The sequence below is a fragment of the Melospiza georgiana genome, chromosome 24 (genome assembly GCF_028018845.1).
Source record: "Melospiza georgiana isolate bMelGeo1 chromosome 24, bMelGeo1.pri, whole genome shotgun sequence".
Lineage (NCBI taxonomy): Eukaryota > Metazoa > Chordata > Aves > Passeriformes > Passerellidae > Melospiza > Melospiza georgiana.
Genome location: NC_080453.1, coordinates 6,334,062 through 6,349,576, shown reverse-complemented (window position 1 = coordinate 6,349,576; position 15,515 = coordinate 6,334,062). Strand labels below are relative to the sequence as shown.

Genomic DNA, 15,515 nt, shown 5'->3' with positions numbered 1-15,515 from the left:
GATGTCAAGAGTTCTTTGGCCATTGGAGGATGGACATGAGTTGCTGCCAACAGAACAGAAAATGAGCAGAGAGACCACAGAGCCTTTAAATGGTGTTATTCACTACAAAAACCAGTCCTGCTCCTCTGCAGGTGGAGAGAACAGCAGAACCTCAAGTCCTTGGAGGAAAATGTCTCTTGGGGAACATCACTGGGCGGGACAGAGAGAGCTGGCAGTCCACCAAAGGGTCACATCCACCCAGGCCCATCCTGGCTGCCGTGGGCAGTGCCAGGCCCTCACTTGTGCTTGGCAGGCAGGAACTCCCGGCGTCCCTTGTCGCGGGCCCCGAAGTAGCGCACCCTGTGGATGGCCTGCAGCTGCTCCTCGATGGTGGCGCGGATGTCCACCTCGTCGGGGATGTGCACGTAGCGGATGTTCCTGCCGGTCACAAAGAGCTCGTCCAGGCGGGACACGGCGCCCTGCCGGTCCGTGAAGGTCACCTCGGCCAGGCGCACGTTCATGAAGGCGTCCACGCTGGTGACGCGCCCCGCGGCCGCGCTCTCGTCGCGCAGCTCCACGGTGGTGACGCGGCCGCGCAGGCCCTGCAGCAGGATCACCAGGCTGTTCTCGGCGATGGTGCGCTCCTTCACCGAGTGGCTCACCTCCATGGCGGCTGTGGGGGCACAGGGGCTGGGCACAGGGCTGGGGACACCTGCCCGCTGTGCCTCACACGGAGCAGTCCCTGCACATGGGCCAAGCCCTGCACACACACCTGAATATGGACCAAATCCTGCACATGGACCAACCCCCGCACACACACCTACACATGAACCAATCCCTGCATGTTCACCTGCCCACAGACCAAGCCCTGCACACACACTTACACATGAACCAATCCCTGCATGTTCACTTGCCCACAGACCAAGCCCTGAATACACACCAGAACATGGGCCAACCCCTGCACACGGACCAACCTTGCACCGGGACCAACCCCTGCACACACACGTGCCCGTGGACCAAATCCTGCCCATGTACCAACTGCTGCACACACACCTGAGCATGGACCGGACCCTGAACACGGACCAACCCCTGCACACACACCTGAACGTGGATCAGCCCCTGCACATTCACCCACCCATGAGCCAAATCCTGCCCAAGGACCAACCCCTGACAAACACCTGAACACGGACCAGCCCCTGCACACACACCTGCCCGTGGACCAAATCCTGCCCTCACACCTGTACATGGACCAAGCCCTGCACACACACCTACCCACCGCACCAGCCCTCAAACGCTCACCTGCACGCACACACATTGCCCCTCACACTCTCGCCTGCACACGCATCACCGCTCACACGTGCCCCTGCACGCATACGGCCCCTTTCACACCCACCTGCTCTCACAGCACCCCTTGCACACTCACCTGCACACACACGGCCCCTTTCACACCCACCTGCTCTCACAGCCCCCCTCGCACACACCGCACGCCGCCCCTCGCCCCAGTCGCTCCCATTCTCCTCGCCCACCCCCCCGGGGCGCTCCGTGTCGCTCTCGCCCTGTCCCTGCCCTCATCCCCGCTGTCCCTCCCGGGTCCCCGCGCTGTCCCCATCCCCCCCAACCCCCCCCCGCACACGGGGCCCCCCCCGCACTCACGCGCCGCCGCCTTCCCGCGCGCTCCCCGCCCCTCGCGCACGCGCGGCCCCGCCCCTCGCCCCGCCCCCGGCGGGAAGGGGCGGGGCGGCCACGCGCGGTGTCCGTCTGTCCCGATGTCCCCAAGTCCCGCTGTCCGCGTGTCCCGGTGTCTCCGTGTTCCGCTGTCCCAATGTCCCCAAGACTCGTTGTCCCCGTGTCCCAATGTCCCTATGTCCTGCTGTCCGCGTGTCCTGGTGTGCGTTTGTCCCAATGCCCGTGTGTCCCCATGTCCCGGTGTCCGTGTGTCCCGATGTCTGCATGTCCCGGTGTTCGCTTGTCCCAATGTCCCGGTGTCCGCATGTCCCGCTGTGTCCGCATGTCTCAATGTCCCCAAGACCCGGTGTCCACTTGTCCCGGTGTCCACTTGTCCCAATGTTCACGTGTCCCAATGTCCGCTTGTCTCGGTGTCCGCGTGTCCCGATGTCCGCGTGTCCCGATGTCCCAGTGTCCGTTTGTCCCGCTGTCCCGCTCAGAGCCCGTCCATCAGTGCCAGCAGGTCCTCGCCCTTCCCGGCGCTGCCCGGGCGCGGTTCCGCCACGTCCAGCTCGCCCAGGATGCGGGACAGCTCCGCCCGCCGCGCCGGCTCCTGCGGGACAGACAGACAGACAGACGGACACCGCGCTCAGCGCCCGCCTGGGCTCCCCCGGGACGTGCCCCTTTTACACCCCCAACTCGGCTAAAAACTTGCTCTGGTGTTTGTCAGGATTCAAGTTTTCTTAGTAAATATTCACCAATTCCACTGTCTTGGCAGAAAACTGGCAATTACTATTAGTAATGAGTTTATGTGAAATTGGAAAAAAAGTATTTTTAAATCCCTATTCTGGGCGAAACATGGTCCTTAATGAAGCAGAGAACCAGTGATGTGAAACATGTTACACACCTGTGTGGCTTCAATGTTGATAACCTTGTAGGACAGCTCCTCTGGTCTGGTCTGTGCAGCGTGTCTTGATTAAAAACATTAAAAAAGTGGTTAATCCCATGAAGATGTATAAGGAAATTATAAAAATCAGGCTTCATCAGGCTCCTGTAGGCACAAGTGATGCTCAGAGGATGCTCACAGGGCCAGACTGGATGGGGCTTGAAGCAGCCTGGTCTGCTGGAAGGTGTCCCTTCCCATGGCAGAGTAGAATTAGAGGACCCTTCCAACCCAACCCATTCTGGAATTCCATGAAGTTTGGCAATGCCTCTGTTCCTATTTGCCTAATTAATATATTCACCCAATTTGGAGGCTTCTCCCTGTCCTAGACATTTTTGTAAAGTGCAGAACAGCAGGAATATTTCTGCAGCAGAAACGAGCAGATACAAACATCCTGGAGGGAAATTCCTGTCCAGGGGCACTGGGAGAAAAGCTGCATCACAGGAGACATCAGGAACAGGATAACAACACCCTGCTCTGACCCTAAAGCTCTTTGAGGGCCAGCTTTGCTCTCCAGGGCTCCCCACAGGGCACCCCAAAACCAAAGCCAAACCCAAAAGGATCCATCATACTCTTCCTCCTCGTCGGTGGTGAACAAGTTCAGCCGAAATCCTGAATCACCAGCAGGTTTCTGGATGTCCAAACCTCCCAGCAGCCTGGCCAAAAAGTTCAGCTCTTCTTTAGCAAGGGGGTTGGGGGCTATGTTCTCCTGCAGGAAACAGCAATGGGTTTGTTGAGCAATTATCTGGGAGATTTGGGCTGCAAGGAGCTTTGATATTCCATACATGTCCTTCAAATATTCCTGATATTCCATACATATCCTTCATATATTACTATATTCCATACATGTCCTTCAAATATTCCTGATATTCCATTCATGTCCTTCATATATTCCTGATATTCCATACATGTCCTTCATATATTCCTAATATTCCATACATGTCCTTCAGAGGGATATAAACACATTTATTTCTCCGTTTTTCCTGGGACAGATTGTGCAGATAATCAGTAATCACCAGCTCCCTGCTGGAAATGGTTGTTTGAATTTATAGACTCAGCACAAGATACTTTTCCAGCTCAATTGGACAGGTGACAAATCTGTAAAGCCAACTTTGTTTTCTGAGGAGATTAAAATGGAAGCAAGAACATCCTTGCAGTAGGATTCTTTGGGAAAATGTGCCCTTTTCCCTGGCTTCAAAGGACTGGGGAGGATTGGCTGAGGCTCTGAGACCAGAAAAGCTTCCCTGACCTTATCCCATATTTATAGACTCAGAATTTGGCCAGTTTAAGCAGGGACAGGAGGAGGACAGCACTGACCTTTGCCTGGGATGCCAGGTTTTTGGAAGATCCTGACATGTGTGTCTCCACTGGCCGGGTCACGCTGTACCTGCAGGGAAAACACTCATCAACAACAGCTTGTTCTGGGACCAGGCATGGAACCAGAGGGATGCAGAATTTTAGGATATTTCCCTGAAAACTGAACAATTGCAACGAGAAGCTGCAGCTCAGTGTGGTGCAATGGTGAGGCAAAGAGAGGATTTCTTGATTGTGGTTACATTAAATCACATTTCACATGAGATGCAGCACCAGAACACTCTTTCCTCAGCTCCACTGTGGACATAAATCAAAGTTTTGCCTGTTTTTTGCAGCTCTTTTTACACTGTCCACACAGGACAGCACCTTATAGCGAAGTCAATCTGATAATTAAAGCAAAAGATCCCAAAAGCACACCAGGCTGAAAATGTGTTTCTGGCCAACCCATCAGCATTTGGTTCAGGTTTCTACACAGAACAAAAATTACTTACATGTTTGTCCCAAGTTTGAGGACTCTGTCTCCATAAAGCTCAAAAGATCCTTCCCTTTGTGGAGTAACATAATTCCCAGCAGTGCTGAACTCAGCCCTTTTAACTTCCACTCCTTTGTGATTGAATATCCTTAAAAACGAGGCATAATTGAAATATTTAGTAGCTTCAGTCCTGATTTTAGTACCTAATTCCTCTGCTTTCTTCACGAGGGGAATAAAACTCTATTCTGTAGTATAATAATAATAAAAATCTAATAAAATATAATAACAATAATTCTGCATAACAATAACATTATATTATGAATAATATAATAATAATAATAATAATGACAATAATAATAATATAATAATTCTGTACATGGCTAAATGCCTCTTTTATGGGATAAATTAATAACAGCTAATTTATTATAATGGAAAACTCCCAAAAGCTGCTCAGCATTTCATTGCTGGGTGACTTAGTCCCAAATTCTGCCCTTTAAATAGTATTAAATATAAATAATATATAATATAATATAATATAATATAATATAATATAATATAATATAATATAATATAATATAATATAATATAATATAATATAATATAATATAATATAATATAATATAATATAATATAATATAATATAATATAATATAATAATTTTAAGGCCCCTTAAATAGTATTTATCAGAGTTTCAAATATATAATAATAATAATAATAATAATAATAATAATAATAATAATAATAATAATAATAATAATAATAATATTTCTGTACATGGCTAAATGCCTCTTTTATGGGATAAATTAATAACAGCTAATTTATTATAATAGAAAACTCCCAAAAGCTGCTCAGCATTTCATTGCTGGGTGACTTAGTCCCAGATTCTGCCCTTTAAATAGTATTAAATATAAATAATATATAATATAATATAATATAATGTAATGTAATGTAATATAATATAATATAATATAATATAATATAATATAATATAATATAATATAATAATTTTAAGGCCCCTAAAATAGTATTTATCGGATTTTCAAATAATAATAATAACAATTATTATTATTATTATTATTATTATTATTATTATTATTATTATTATTATTATTATTATTATTATTATTATTATTATTATTTTCTTTCTTTTTTTTTTTTTTTTTTTTAAAGGCCCCTTAAATGGTATTTACTGGAGTTTCAGCTATCCATGCAACAGGAATGTCAGTCTGAGCTGGATTCCTGAGCCCTCCCTGTGCCCCACACGTGGCACCAGCTCACCTGATGAGCCCTGGCACCTCTGTGCCCCAGGGGACAGGCCCTGAGATTGGCAGCACAAAGCGACCATTGGAGTTTTGTACTTTATCCTTCAGGAAGATGGAGACCTGCAAAGGGACATCACAAACATCACAGCCTGGGGACATCCCCCACAGACCTTCCTACCCCAATTCCCTGAAATCTGAGCCTGAGATTCTCTGCCTGGGCTGGGGAAGGTTTCCCAGAGCTCTTGGTCTGTGTAGGGATGTATTTACAGAGCCAGTGATGTGGAATTGTGGTCCAGAGAATGATCTAACATTAAAAACATTATATTAAAAACTACATCCTGTTCATGCATGTGAGTGTGACCAGTTTGTTTAGAGAACATCAAGCGTTCACGCTCAGGTTTCCTATCAAATTTCTCCTAAAAGGAAAAACAGATTTATCCATCTAAATCACACTAGTAGAGATTCCTTTTTTTCATTATATTGTAGAATTATTCAGCATTACTGCAGTATATGTGCTCAATTTATGAAATCTGAGTGCAATTACAGGCACATCAAGATGATTGAAAAGCACAAACAACAAACCCAAACCTGCAGTGTTTATAAGCAGATCCCTTTACATTCCAACCCCAAACTCCCTGTCATTCTCTCTGCCTAGTTGGATTGAGCTCTTACCCTGATGTGCATGTCCTGGAAGAAAATGAGAAGTGTTTGCCTGATGAGCTGGAATTCACCATCAGAGAGAGGGTTGTAGGTCTGGAAAAGGAAAATCATCATGCAAGGGTTGCAGATGTGCCACGTCCCACCCAGGGAAAGAGGGAACAAGCTGAATATTCTCATCTACTTGCAGGGGGAGCAGAGATGCTCTAAGGGGGCTGCTGGTTATTATCAATAATTATTGTCTGCCACTAAAATTCTGATTTAATTTCTGCTGAAATCAGTGGAGACTTAAATCAGACTGAATAAGCAACACATTGATTTAAACTGGGCCAGTAGAAAAATACCCTCACAGCCCTTTCCAATGTAGTAATTAGTCTCTAAGAGGTAAAAACCCCATAAAATCAAACCACAGTGTGTCTCACCCTTTTCCTGAGGATTCTTACCTCAATCAGCCTCCTGAAGGTCTCATCCACCTGGTTCAGAATGCCAGGGGAGTCAGAGATGAAATCCTTGATGGCATCCAGGTGGTTGAAGGTGACCAGCAGAACGTCCCTGGGCCGAGGGCACAGCAGCACTTGGTATTTGAAGGCCATGGTCATGAGGTCGTAGAGCTGCAAAGGAACACAGGAATGTTGGTTGGAAACCTCCCGGGCATGGAGAGGGGGATGCAGTCAGGCCAGCACCTGCCTGTGGCACAAGGAACCATTTTAGGTTCATTTCTTAAAAAACAAGAGCTCTGCAGTCCCATCTCCAGCCTTCCTGCTGGGTCTCCAATGCCATCAGCGCTCAGTGAGCAATATTATTGTATTTGTGAGGTGCCCTGATGAATGATGGATCTAGGCCATGTTCTTAGAAGGCTAATTTATTATTTTATGATACTATATTATATAAAAGAATGCTATACTAAACTATACTAAAGAATACAGAAAGGATATTTACAGGTTAAAAAGATAATAATGAAAACTCGTGACTCTTGCCAGAGTCCTGACACAGCTTGGCCCTGATTGGCCAAACAGTGAAAACAACTCACAGAAACCAAATGAAACAATCACCTGTGGGTAAACAATCTCCAAACACATGTGAGCACAACACAGGAGAAGCAAATGAGATAAAGAATTTGTTTTCCTTTTTATCTGAGGCTTCTCAGCTTCTTAGAAGAAAAATCCTGGGCGAAGGATTTTTCCAGAAAATGTGAATGTGACAGACAACCATTTTCACAAGGAAAGCTGTTCCAAAATACTTCAAAATGGAAAAGCCATGGGTTAAATATTGCAACGGAACCTGGTGAAGGGCAGCTGGGCAGCAGGAGTGTTACCTTGTCCATGCTGGCCTGGTTCAGTCTCATGATGGAGGCGTGGGCCAGCCGGTCGTACACGGTGCGCAGCGCTTTCTTGGAGTACAGATCCTGGGGCTTGAACAGCTCCTCCATGAATTTCCTGTTGAACATGGTGCTGATGATGTCGTTCATCACTGCAAAGACAAAGTTAGGCTCTGTGGTTTGCCCCAGAACAGCCTGGTCCTGCTCCATGCCAGGGGACAGAGTGCAATGGGAGAGGGGGAGCAGCATCTCTGCCTCCAGCTCTGCCCCACCTGAGCATCACCTCTGCATCCAGCTCTGCCCCACCTGAGCATCACCTCTGCCTCCAGCTCTGCCTCACCTGAGCATCACCTCTGCATCCAGCTCTGCCCCACCTAAGCATCACCTGTGCCTCCAGCTCTGCCTCACCTGAGCATCACCTCTGCCTCCAGCTCTGCCCCACCTGAGCATCACCTCTGCCTCCAGCTCTGCCTCACCTGAGCATCACCTCTGCCTCCAGCTCTGCCCCACCTGAGCATCACCTCTGCGTCCAGCTCTGCCTCACCTGAGCATCACTTCTGCCTCCAGCTCTGCCTCAGCCTCACCTGATGTCCCCCAGGGCACAGATGCCACCTGAGCTGAAGGCAGCAGGCCCTGTTTGCCAGTGGGAATAAGGCTGGCTTTGCTGTCCTGTTTTTACAGCTATCGTTGGCACTTTTCATTTTTAAAATAATGTTGTTTGTAGGCTGCTCTGATGTGTTATTATCTGCTGCAGGTAATTAAAAAGAATAAAAATAATATTAAGAGATGCAGTTGTGCTTCCTAAGGAGAGTTTTGCACTGTGGTAGATCTTTGCTGTGCCTGTTCCTCCACACCCTCTGACACCACCAGTCTATTTTTTAACTTCTCAACAGAAGCTCCTGCAGGGCTCTCTGTAATCTTTATTCCAATCAGATTAGCACTGGCAGGTATTTAATAAAGCATTTATATCCCTGGGATCTATATCAACCCACTCAGGGCTCTCCCAGCTGAAACATCTGCAGGCCCTAGAGTTTCAAATGCAGAACTCCAAACTTCCTTACTTGTGGTTAATTTTTAATGTGCAAATTTAGCCATGGAACTGTTTTATTACTGAGGAGTTTTTAGAGCTCAGGAGTGCTGAGTGTGAGTGCTGTGCTCTGGTTATTGAGTTTTTAATGCAAACAAGATGGAAAACATTGTGCAGTGCTTCAAGCAGAGGCTGCACCTGAGCTTTTGTGCTGGTTCTGCCACTTTTATTATCTCCCTGATAAATTCTAAAGAGTTATCACCAATAAACATTTATTCCTCTATCAAAAAAAAAAAAAAAAAAAGGTAAATGAATACATCAGGTCACAGATTACTGTACAAGTGTGGATTTTCCTAAGCAGATGATTGTTACAAAGCTCATAATGCCAGACAATTCTTGTGGATTAGAAAAATCTCAGAGTAAATAATAAGGAAAAAAAAAAAAAAAAGAAGAAAAGTGAACATACAGAGCGTGGTAGTGACCAATGGTTTGAGTTATTGCTTTAATGATTCCCTGGGGGGGTCAAACACTTGGCTTTTCATCTGTTCTACCCCAACAGACAAAACAAAGATAATTTCCTAATTTCCCTGTCACTTCATCTCTTCCTGGAGGATAAACTCCCTGGGGACTACTGGGGCAGGGAGAGCTGTGTTCCCAAGGGCAGAGGCCTCCTGAAATGGTTCTCTCTCCTCTCTAAACCTGCTGGTTCCTCACCCAAAGCTCAGCAGCCCCTGTGCTGAACCTGACAGAGCTCCCTAATCCTGGTTTAAACACCCCAAATCCACAGACAGACCTCAGCTCCTGAGCAGTATGGATTAAGAATACACCTAATTGCAAGTGGGTAAAAAGTCCCTCCTTCCTTTCAAACAAACTGGCCATAAAACAATCCCTACTTGCAATCTCAGGCAGAAATCCTCTATTTTTCGTGGAGAAAATAAAATATATTAGTACTAGTAGATATTAGTATCTAGTTAATTTTGCAGGGAATCAATTATGACAAAAATAAGAACTTCTGCTTTATACTGCCATTAAGGAAAGTATTTTTAAGCTGCTTTTGTGTGCTGCCCATAGAAAGATTTCTCCTGTCTTTGGAGAGCCTCAAACAACCCAAAATAGCAGGAGACAGATACCTCCCAGCACACTGATTTTTCAACGGAAAAACCACAGTCATAAATTATCTTCTGAAATTAAAACCTCTTGTGTGGGCTATAAAAAGAACTGAGAAAGACATTAAAAAAAAAAAAAATCAATCACGGTAAAGGGCAAATTGATAATAAATCTCTCCCACGTTTGATAATGACACAGCAAAGGTCTCAAGGGGGCCATGGAGGTGACACAGGAGCATTGGCCCAGGGACATGGCACAAGCAACACAGAGAAAGCAGCTGAGCAGAGAGGGGAGGTTGTAACTGGGATGAGAGGAGGGAAACCAGTGTGGCCAGTGTGTGATGGACAGGGCTGAGGCTGGGGGTGACGGTGGCTTTGGCCTCCTCACACCACGTCTCTGGGGTCTCTGGGGACAGACTGGTGTCACTGGGATGCACGACACGAGGCTGGAGCTAGAGCTGGCTGATGCTGGTGCTTCCTGGTGTTTTGCGGAGATAATCAAAACTCTACAGCTTTTGTGGAAGTTGCAAAGCTGCTACGCTCACTACGGCGCTGGACGCACGTGGGAATTGTTCTTCTAAAATGATGTGTACTTCTGGGGACTTCAGGTCTCTTTTTGTCTCTTTCTCAAATACATATGTATGCATATGTAATAAATATGTAAATATGAAATTGTATGCAATTTCACAATAGGTTCATACACATTCATTTTTACGAATTTTGTGTGACGTTTGCCGCTAGTTCTTCTGTCGCAGGCATCTTTTTGTGACAATCCTTTTCTTTGGGATTTTCCCTTCTGAGAAGTTGAGGCCTCAGAAACAAAATGTAAACAATGGTTATCTGCTGCTGTGGAATGCATCAGGTAGATTTTTTGACTGGGCCATCTTGAATGTTTACAATTAATGGCCAACCACAGACCAGATAGCTCAGACTCTCTGTCTGAGCCACAGATCTTTGTTATTCCTGCTTTTCTATTCTTAGCTCAGCCTTCTGAGGAAACCTTTCCTTCTATTCTTTTTAGTATAGTTTTAATGCAATATATATATCATAAAATAATAAATCAAGCCTTCTGAACATGGAGTCAACATTCTCGTCTCTTCCCTCATCCAAGAACCCTTGTGACCACTGTGACAGTTCTTCTTTATCAGAAAGAATTCTTAGGTCAGGTTGAGATGCTCTCACAGCAGTCTCTCTGTCTCCCTCTATCACCCTCTTTCTCTCTTCTCTTATCTCTGTTTTCACTGAAGCAGTTTCTCTGAGCTTAGGCCTTTGCAGTCAGGCTAAATAGCTGTGTTCTCTAACCACAGACTCAACTCAAAAATGTACATTTCACCTAAATCAAAACGGATTTCTACCCTGGAAAATTTCTACTCTGCCTCACTGGAGGGTGTTTGGGGCAGCAGAAGGAACATTCTGTGTTCTGGACAGTCACCCTGAGTGCCACAGGATTGTGGTTCTTCAGGGACCTTATTACTGCTCCACCAGTGGCAGCCCCAGGGGTGACACCAGGACCCTCAGAGCACCGAGCACAGCGTTTTTCTCTCTCAGGAGAAGGGAAGGGCCAGCCTGGGACCTGCCCCTGAGCCGGCCCTGTCCCCTGCCTCACAGCTCTGGGCAGCTCCTCCTCGTTGGGGATAGGATGGGATCTGTCCCTGGGCTTCTGAGCTAAAGGGTGTGCTTGGAAACAGGATGGAATGGTAAGGAAAAAAGCTGGGGCAGACTCCAGGACGTCAGCATTTACCTTCAGTAGATATTAAAACCTACCAAAATGATGCTTGTTTTGCAAAACACCAATCACAGCCTTGATAATCACAACCCTGATAATCACAGCCTTGGTCCCTCTTTGGAAAGGGCTGCTCGGAAGGACCCTGTAAGTTCTGCTCATGCTCTCTGAACAGAAACCTGAGATTCAAGAGATTAATTTCCTCATTCCTTAGCACAGCCCCTGCTGCAGGCTCCTGTTCCAGGGCAGATTCCAGAGGGAAACACCCGAGGGCTCAATCCCACCCTCAGGATGCTCCAGGCAGGGTGAGCTGAGGGCTCCTGCTCCTTTGGGATGGCTCTGCCAGGTGTGACCACCAGCACAGGTGGGAAAAGCAGCTGGGATGGGAATGCCTTCGATCATCCCTGGAGTTCACCTGTCCAAACCCTGAGCAATGCACGAGATAAAACCTTAAAAAAAATATGGAATATACCAAATATTCCTGCATTTAAGCGGAAAAACAACCTGCACAATGCTCACACAATTACATGCTTGCATGAAAACAGTGGTAGAGAAACACAAATACCATTTTTGCAGGCAAGACCACCGGGATAAAAAAACTTTGATCCATTTATAATCTTGGTTAAATTAACAGCTAATTTTTGAGGCCATATGATTTTAAGGTATGGTCTGGTTTTTTTTTTCACCGATTTCCAGTAATTTAAGGTGAGCATTATTTGTGACACTGACCGAAGGCTGCAGGAACAGCCTCAGGGGTTCAGGCACGATGAGCCCCAGGTGTGCACGTGGGGTTGGACTGGTGCATGCACACAGCAGGTACTGTACCTCGTTTCCTGTCCACATCTGTCCATTCATCTACACGAAGCATACAAAACAAAACAGCAGTTCAAGATGTAAGAACGAGAGTTGCAAGGAGAAGAAAAGAAAATAAGAAAGAAATAAACTTTAAAAAAAAAAAAAAAGCAGCTAACTAGTGGATTTTGTCTCTTCTCATCAGCATTCAGCAGTGAATGAGAACCTCACCCTCCCCTTGGATAAAATCCTGCTGCTTCAGGGCACATCAAATTTTAGTTTTCAGCTGCATTTTGCACTTAAAAGGAACCAACATTTGAGTGAACAGCTTTAAGCATCAACAAACACCTCAGTGTGGATGAACCACATCTCAGTGAAATTAACACACAATTTTTTGGAAGAAAAAAATAAAAATCCATGTGTGGACAAACAAAACCAATCCAATTCTCCAGATACTCCATCAAGATTTAATTTAGCTAAAATCCTAAACTTGTCCCTGAATGAACAGCAGTAAACTTGTGTCACATCATTCCCTCATCAGGATACACATGAATAATTACAAATTTCCCCCCTCACAAACAACACAACAATTACACAGTGAACCCTTTGTTGTTTAGCACTTCATAAAGGACAGGCAGGAGGGATAACAATACCAAGCTCATACCAAGTGGATTTTTTATTAAAACATCACAGACCTTCCCAAGGCACATTCCCCATGCCCTGACAGAGAGGTGCAAGGACTTGTAAAGCAAAGCTTCAAATTGAAGTCGTAAATTCAGAGGTGCTTGGCTGGGAGCTGGAGTTTCATGGCCCACGTGAAGACACAAGGCTCTGTCTGTACGAGGATTTTGGCCAAATGGGATTGCATAAAAGCCAGGATTTCAGGAGCTGTACTGGTATTTGAATTTCACACAATTGCACGTGCTGTGTCTGCTCGAGATTTATAATTTTATTCCTGGAAACCCCTTCCCATTGCAAAGCACCTTGCTCTGCCCCAAACAGCCCAGGAGCTGGGCTGCCATAACCAAATCCTGGGTTATTTTGAGTCCAAAACTGCATTTCTGGAGCTTTAACCCCAGAACTGAGCACAGAAACACCCACACGGACTCCGCTTTCTCCTTCTGGGTGAGAACCTCCCAAACCAACCCCGGCAACACCCTGGGGCTGGGGAGGAACTTGAGGAACATCGAGCTCAACCCAGCGGGCTGTGCTACCCAGCACAAAACACTGAGGGCTGAATTCTGTGATAATTATTGTGGTAATTATTGAAATCGGGGCAGGGAAACTGATGCCCTGAGCCCGCAGCATCCTCTGGTGACAGCACAGCGTGTCCCTGTGTCACAGCTGACAGAGGGACAGGACACAGCCTCAAGCTGCGCCAAGGGGAGTTTGGGTGAGATGCTACAAAGAAATTATTCGCTGGAAAAGTGATTGGGAAATGGAATTGTCTGCGCAGGGAGGGGTGGATTCACCATCCCTGGAGGTGTTTGAAAGCAGATGGGGGTGGCACTGAGTGCCAGGGTTCAGCTGATGGGGAGGTGTTAGGGCATGGCTTGGGCTGGGTGATATTAAAGGTATTTTCCAGCCTGGGTAATTCTGTGATTCTGTGGCATCCCGGGAAGCGGCACCGCCGGGCGGAGCAGCCCGAGCCGCTCTCCCTGCCGGTAGCGGGGACAGAGCCTTGCCCGGGGACACCGGGAGCGGCTCCGCTGGCACTCCCACACCGCTAGCGGGGACAGAGCCGCGCTCGGGGACACCGGCGGCGGCACCGGGACACCGGGAGCGGGGGGAGCCGCGCACCGCTCACCTTTGCGCGCCTTCTCTCCGGGGATGCTCTGGGCGCGCAGCCGCTGGTCCAGGATGTAGAGCATCTCCCCGCCCAGGTTCAGGAACAGCAGCGGCAGCGTCCGCGCCGACATGGCCCCGGCTCGGCCCGGCACAGCCCCGGCTCGGCCCGGCCCCGCTCCCGCACCGCCGCCGCCGTTGCCGGGCAGCCGCGGGGCCAATCCGGGAGCGCCGTCTTGGCCGGGCGGGGCGCGCCTGCGCACGGTCCCGGTGTGAGTGAGCATCGTTCCGGTGTGAGTGTGCACCATCCCGATCTGTGTGTGCATCTTCGTGATCCATGTGTGCATCATCCCGATCTGTGTGTGCATCTTCGTGATCCATGTGTGCATCATCCCGATCTGTGTGTGCATCTTCGTGATCCATGTGTCCATCGTCCCAGTCTGAGTGTGCATTATCGTGATCTCTGTGTGCATCATCCCGATCTGAGTGTGCATTATCGTGATCTCTGTGCGCATCATCCCGATCTGAGTGTGCATTATCGTGATCTCTGTGTGCATCATCCCCATCTGTGTGTGCATCTTCACGATCCATGTGTGCATCGTCCCAGTCTGAGTGTGCATCATCCCGATCTGAGTGTGCATTATCGTGATCTCTGTGTGCATCATCCCGATCTGTGTGTGCATCATGGTGATCATGGTGTGTGCATTGTCCTGATCCACGTGTGCATCCTTGTGATCCGTGTGCACATCGTCCCCATGTGAGTGTGCACCGTCCCAGTGTGAGCATGCACACCATCGTGATCCATGTGTACCTTGTCCTGACTGATCCATGTGTGCATCATCCTGATCTGAGTGTGTGCATCGTCCTGGTATGAGTGTGCATCCTCCTGTTCTAAGTGTGCATTGTTCTGGTGTGTGTGCATCATTGTGACTTGTGTGCATCGTCCCAGTCTATGTGTGCATGGTCCCAGTGTGAGTGTGTGCATTGTCACAACCCATGTGTGCATCACCCCCAGTCCCTGTGTGCATTGTCCCTGTGCCATCATCCCTGGTCCCTGTGTGGATCATCCCAGTGCACAAACACAGCCCCCAGCACACTGAGGAATGGTTTGGGTTGAAAAGGACCTTAAAGCCCATCAAGTGCTTCCCCCTGCCATGGCAGAGACACCTTCCACTGTCCCAGGCTGCTCCAAGCCCCGTCCAACCTGGCCTTGCACACTTCTAGGGATCCAGGGGCAGCCACAGCTTCTCTGGGCACCCTGTGCCAGAGTCTCCCCACCCTCACAGGGAAGAATTTATTCATAATGTCAAATTTAAATGTCTTAAGTTTCAGCTTATAAATATCTAAGAAGATGTGGCAGTGCAAACCTCTGGACGCTGTGCTGACAGGGCACAGGCAGCCCTTGAGCTGTTCCTACTGACAGAACTGCAGGGTAGTGCTGGAGTCCCCAGGTCCTCTCACAGACCAACCTG

General features: G+C 47.6%; 2 protein-coding genes across 7 annotated transcripts; both read right to left on the bottom strand.

Annotated features, from left to right (window-relative positions):
* Window positions 1–79: 79 nt before the first annotated feature.
* LSM10 (LSM10, U7 small nuclear RNA associated) lies at window positions 80–2,031 on the bottom strand. Of its 4 annotated transcripts, none has more exons than XM_058040136.1 (2): window positions 1,633–2,031; window positions 80–652 (listed from the first exon to the last, which is right to left on the bottom strand). In XM_058040136.1, exon 2 carries the CDS (start codon window positions 645–647, stop codon window positions 276–278), a length of 372 nt encoding a protein of 123 aa, XP_057896119.1. In that variant the 5' UTR covers window positions 648–652; window positions 1,633–2,031; the 3' UTR covers window positions 80–275. The 4 variants fall into 4 exon arrangements, with proteins under 4 accessions (XP_057896119.1, XP_057896116.1, XP_057896118.1 ...); XM_058040133.1 differs by lacking the exon at window positions 1,633–2,031 and adding an exon at window positions 800–1,477 and having other exon boundaries at window positions 80–751; XM_058040135.1 differs by lacking the exon at window positions 1,633–2,031 and adding an exon at window positions 860–1,477 and having other exon boundaries at window positions 80–751.
* Window positions 1,945–14,221, bottom strand: OSCP1 (organic solute carrier partner 1). 3 transcript variants are annotated; one of them, XM_058040129.1, is made up of 11 exons: window positions 14,066–14,221; window positions 12,292–12,321; window positions 7,608–7,762; window positions 6,736–6,903; window positions 6,308–6,388; window positions 5,652–5,755; window positions 4,393–4,521; window positions 3,905–3,974; window positions 3,160–3,296; window positions 2,552–2,615; window positions 1,945–2,257 (listed from the first exon to the last, which is right to left on the bottom strand). In XM_058040129.1, the coding sequence occupies exons 1-11, from the start codon at window positions 14,175–14,177 to the stop codon at window positions 2,141–2,143; spliced, it is 1,167 nt and encodes a 388-aa protein (XP_057896112.1). In that variant the 5' UTR covers window positions 14,178–14,221; the 3' UTR covers window positions 1,945–2,140. The 3 variants fall into 3 exon arrangements, with proteins under 3 accessions (XP_057896112.1, XP_057896113.1, XP_057896115.1); XM_058040130.1 differs by lacking the exon at window positions 12,292–12,321; XM_058040132.1 differs by lacking the exons at window positions 12,292–12,321; window positions 14,066–14,221 and adding an exon at window positions 12,196–12,280.
* Between the last annotated feature and the right edge of the window lie 1,294 nt (window positions 14,222–15,515).

Excerpts from the sequence above, each read along its gene's own strand:
- LSM10 (XM_058040133.1), bottom strand. The coding sequence starts at position 1,040 with ATGCTCAGGTGTGTGTGCAGCAGTTGGTACATGGGCAGGATTTGGTCC. Across the intron at positions 752-799 it reads AGGGATTGGTTCATGTGTAG|GTGTGTGTGCAGGGCTTGGC; the intron begins GTGTGTGTGCGG and ends GTCCATATTCAG.
- OSCP1 (XM_058040129.1), bottom strand. The coding sequence starts at position 14,177 with ATGTCGGCGCGGACGCTGCCGCTGCTGTTCCTGAACCTGGGCGGGGAG. Across the intron at positions 12,322-14,065 it reads CGGAGAGAAGGCGCGCAAAG|ATGAATGGACAGATGTGGAC; the intron begins GTGAGCGGTGCG and ends TGCTTCGTGTAG. Across the intron at positions 3,297-3,904 it reads ACCTGGCATCCCAGGCAAAG|GAGAACATAGCCCCCAACCC; the intron begins GTCAGTGCTGTC and ends TGTTTCCTGCAG.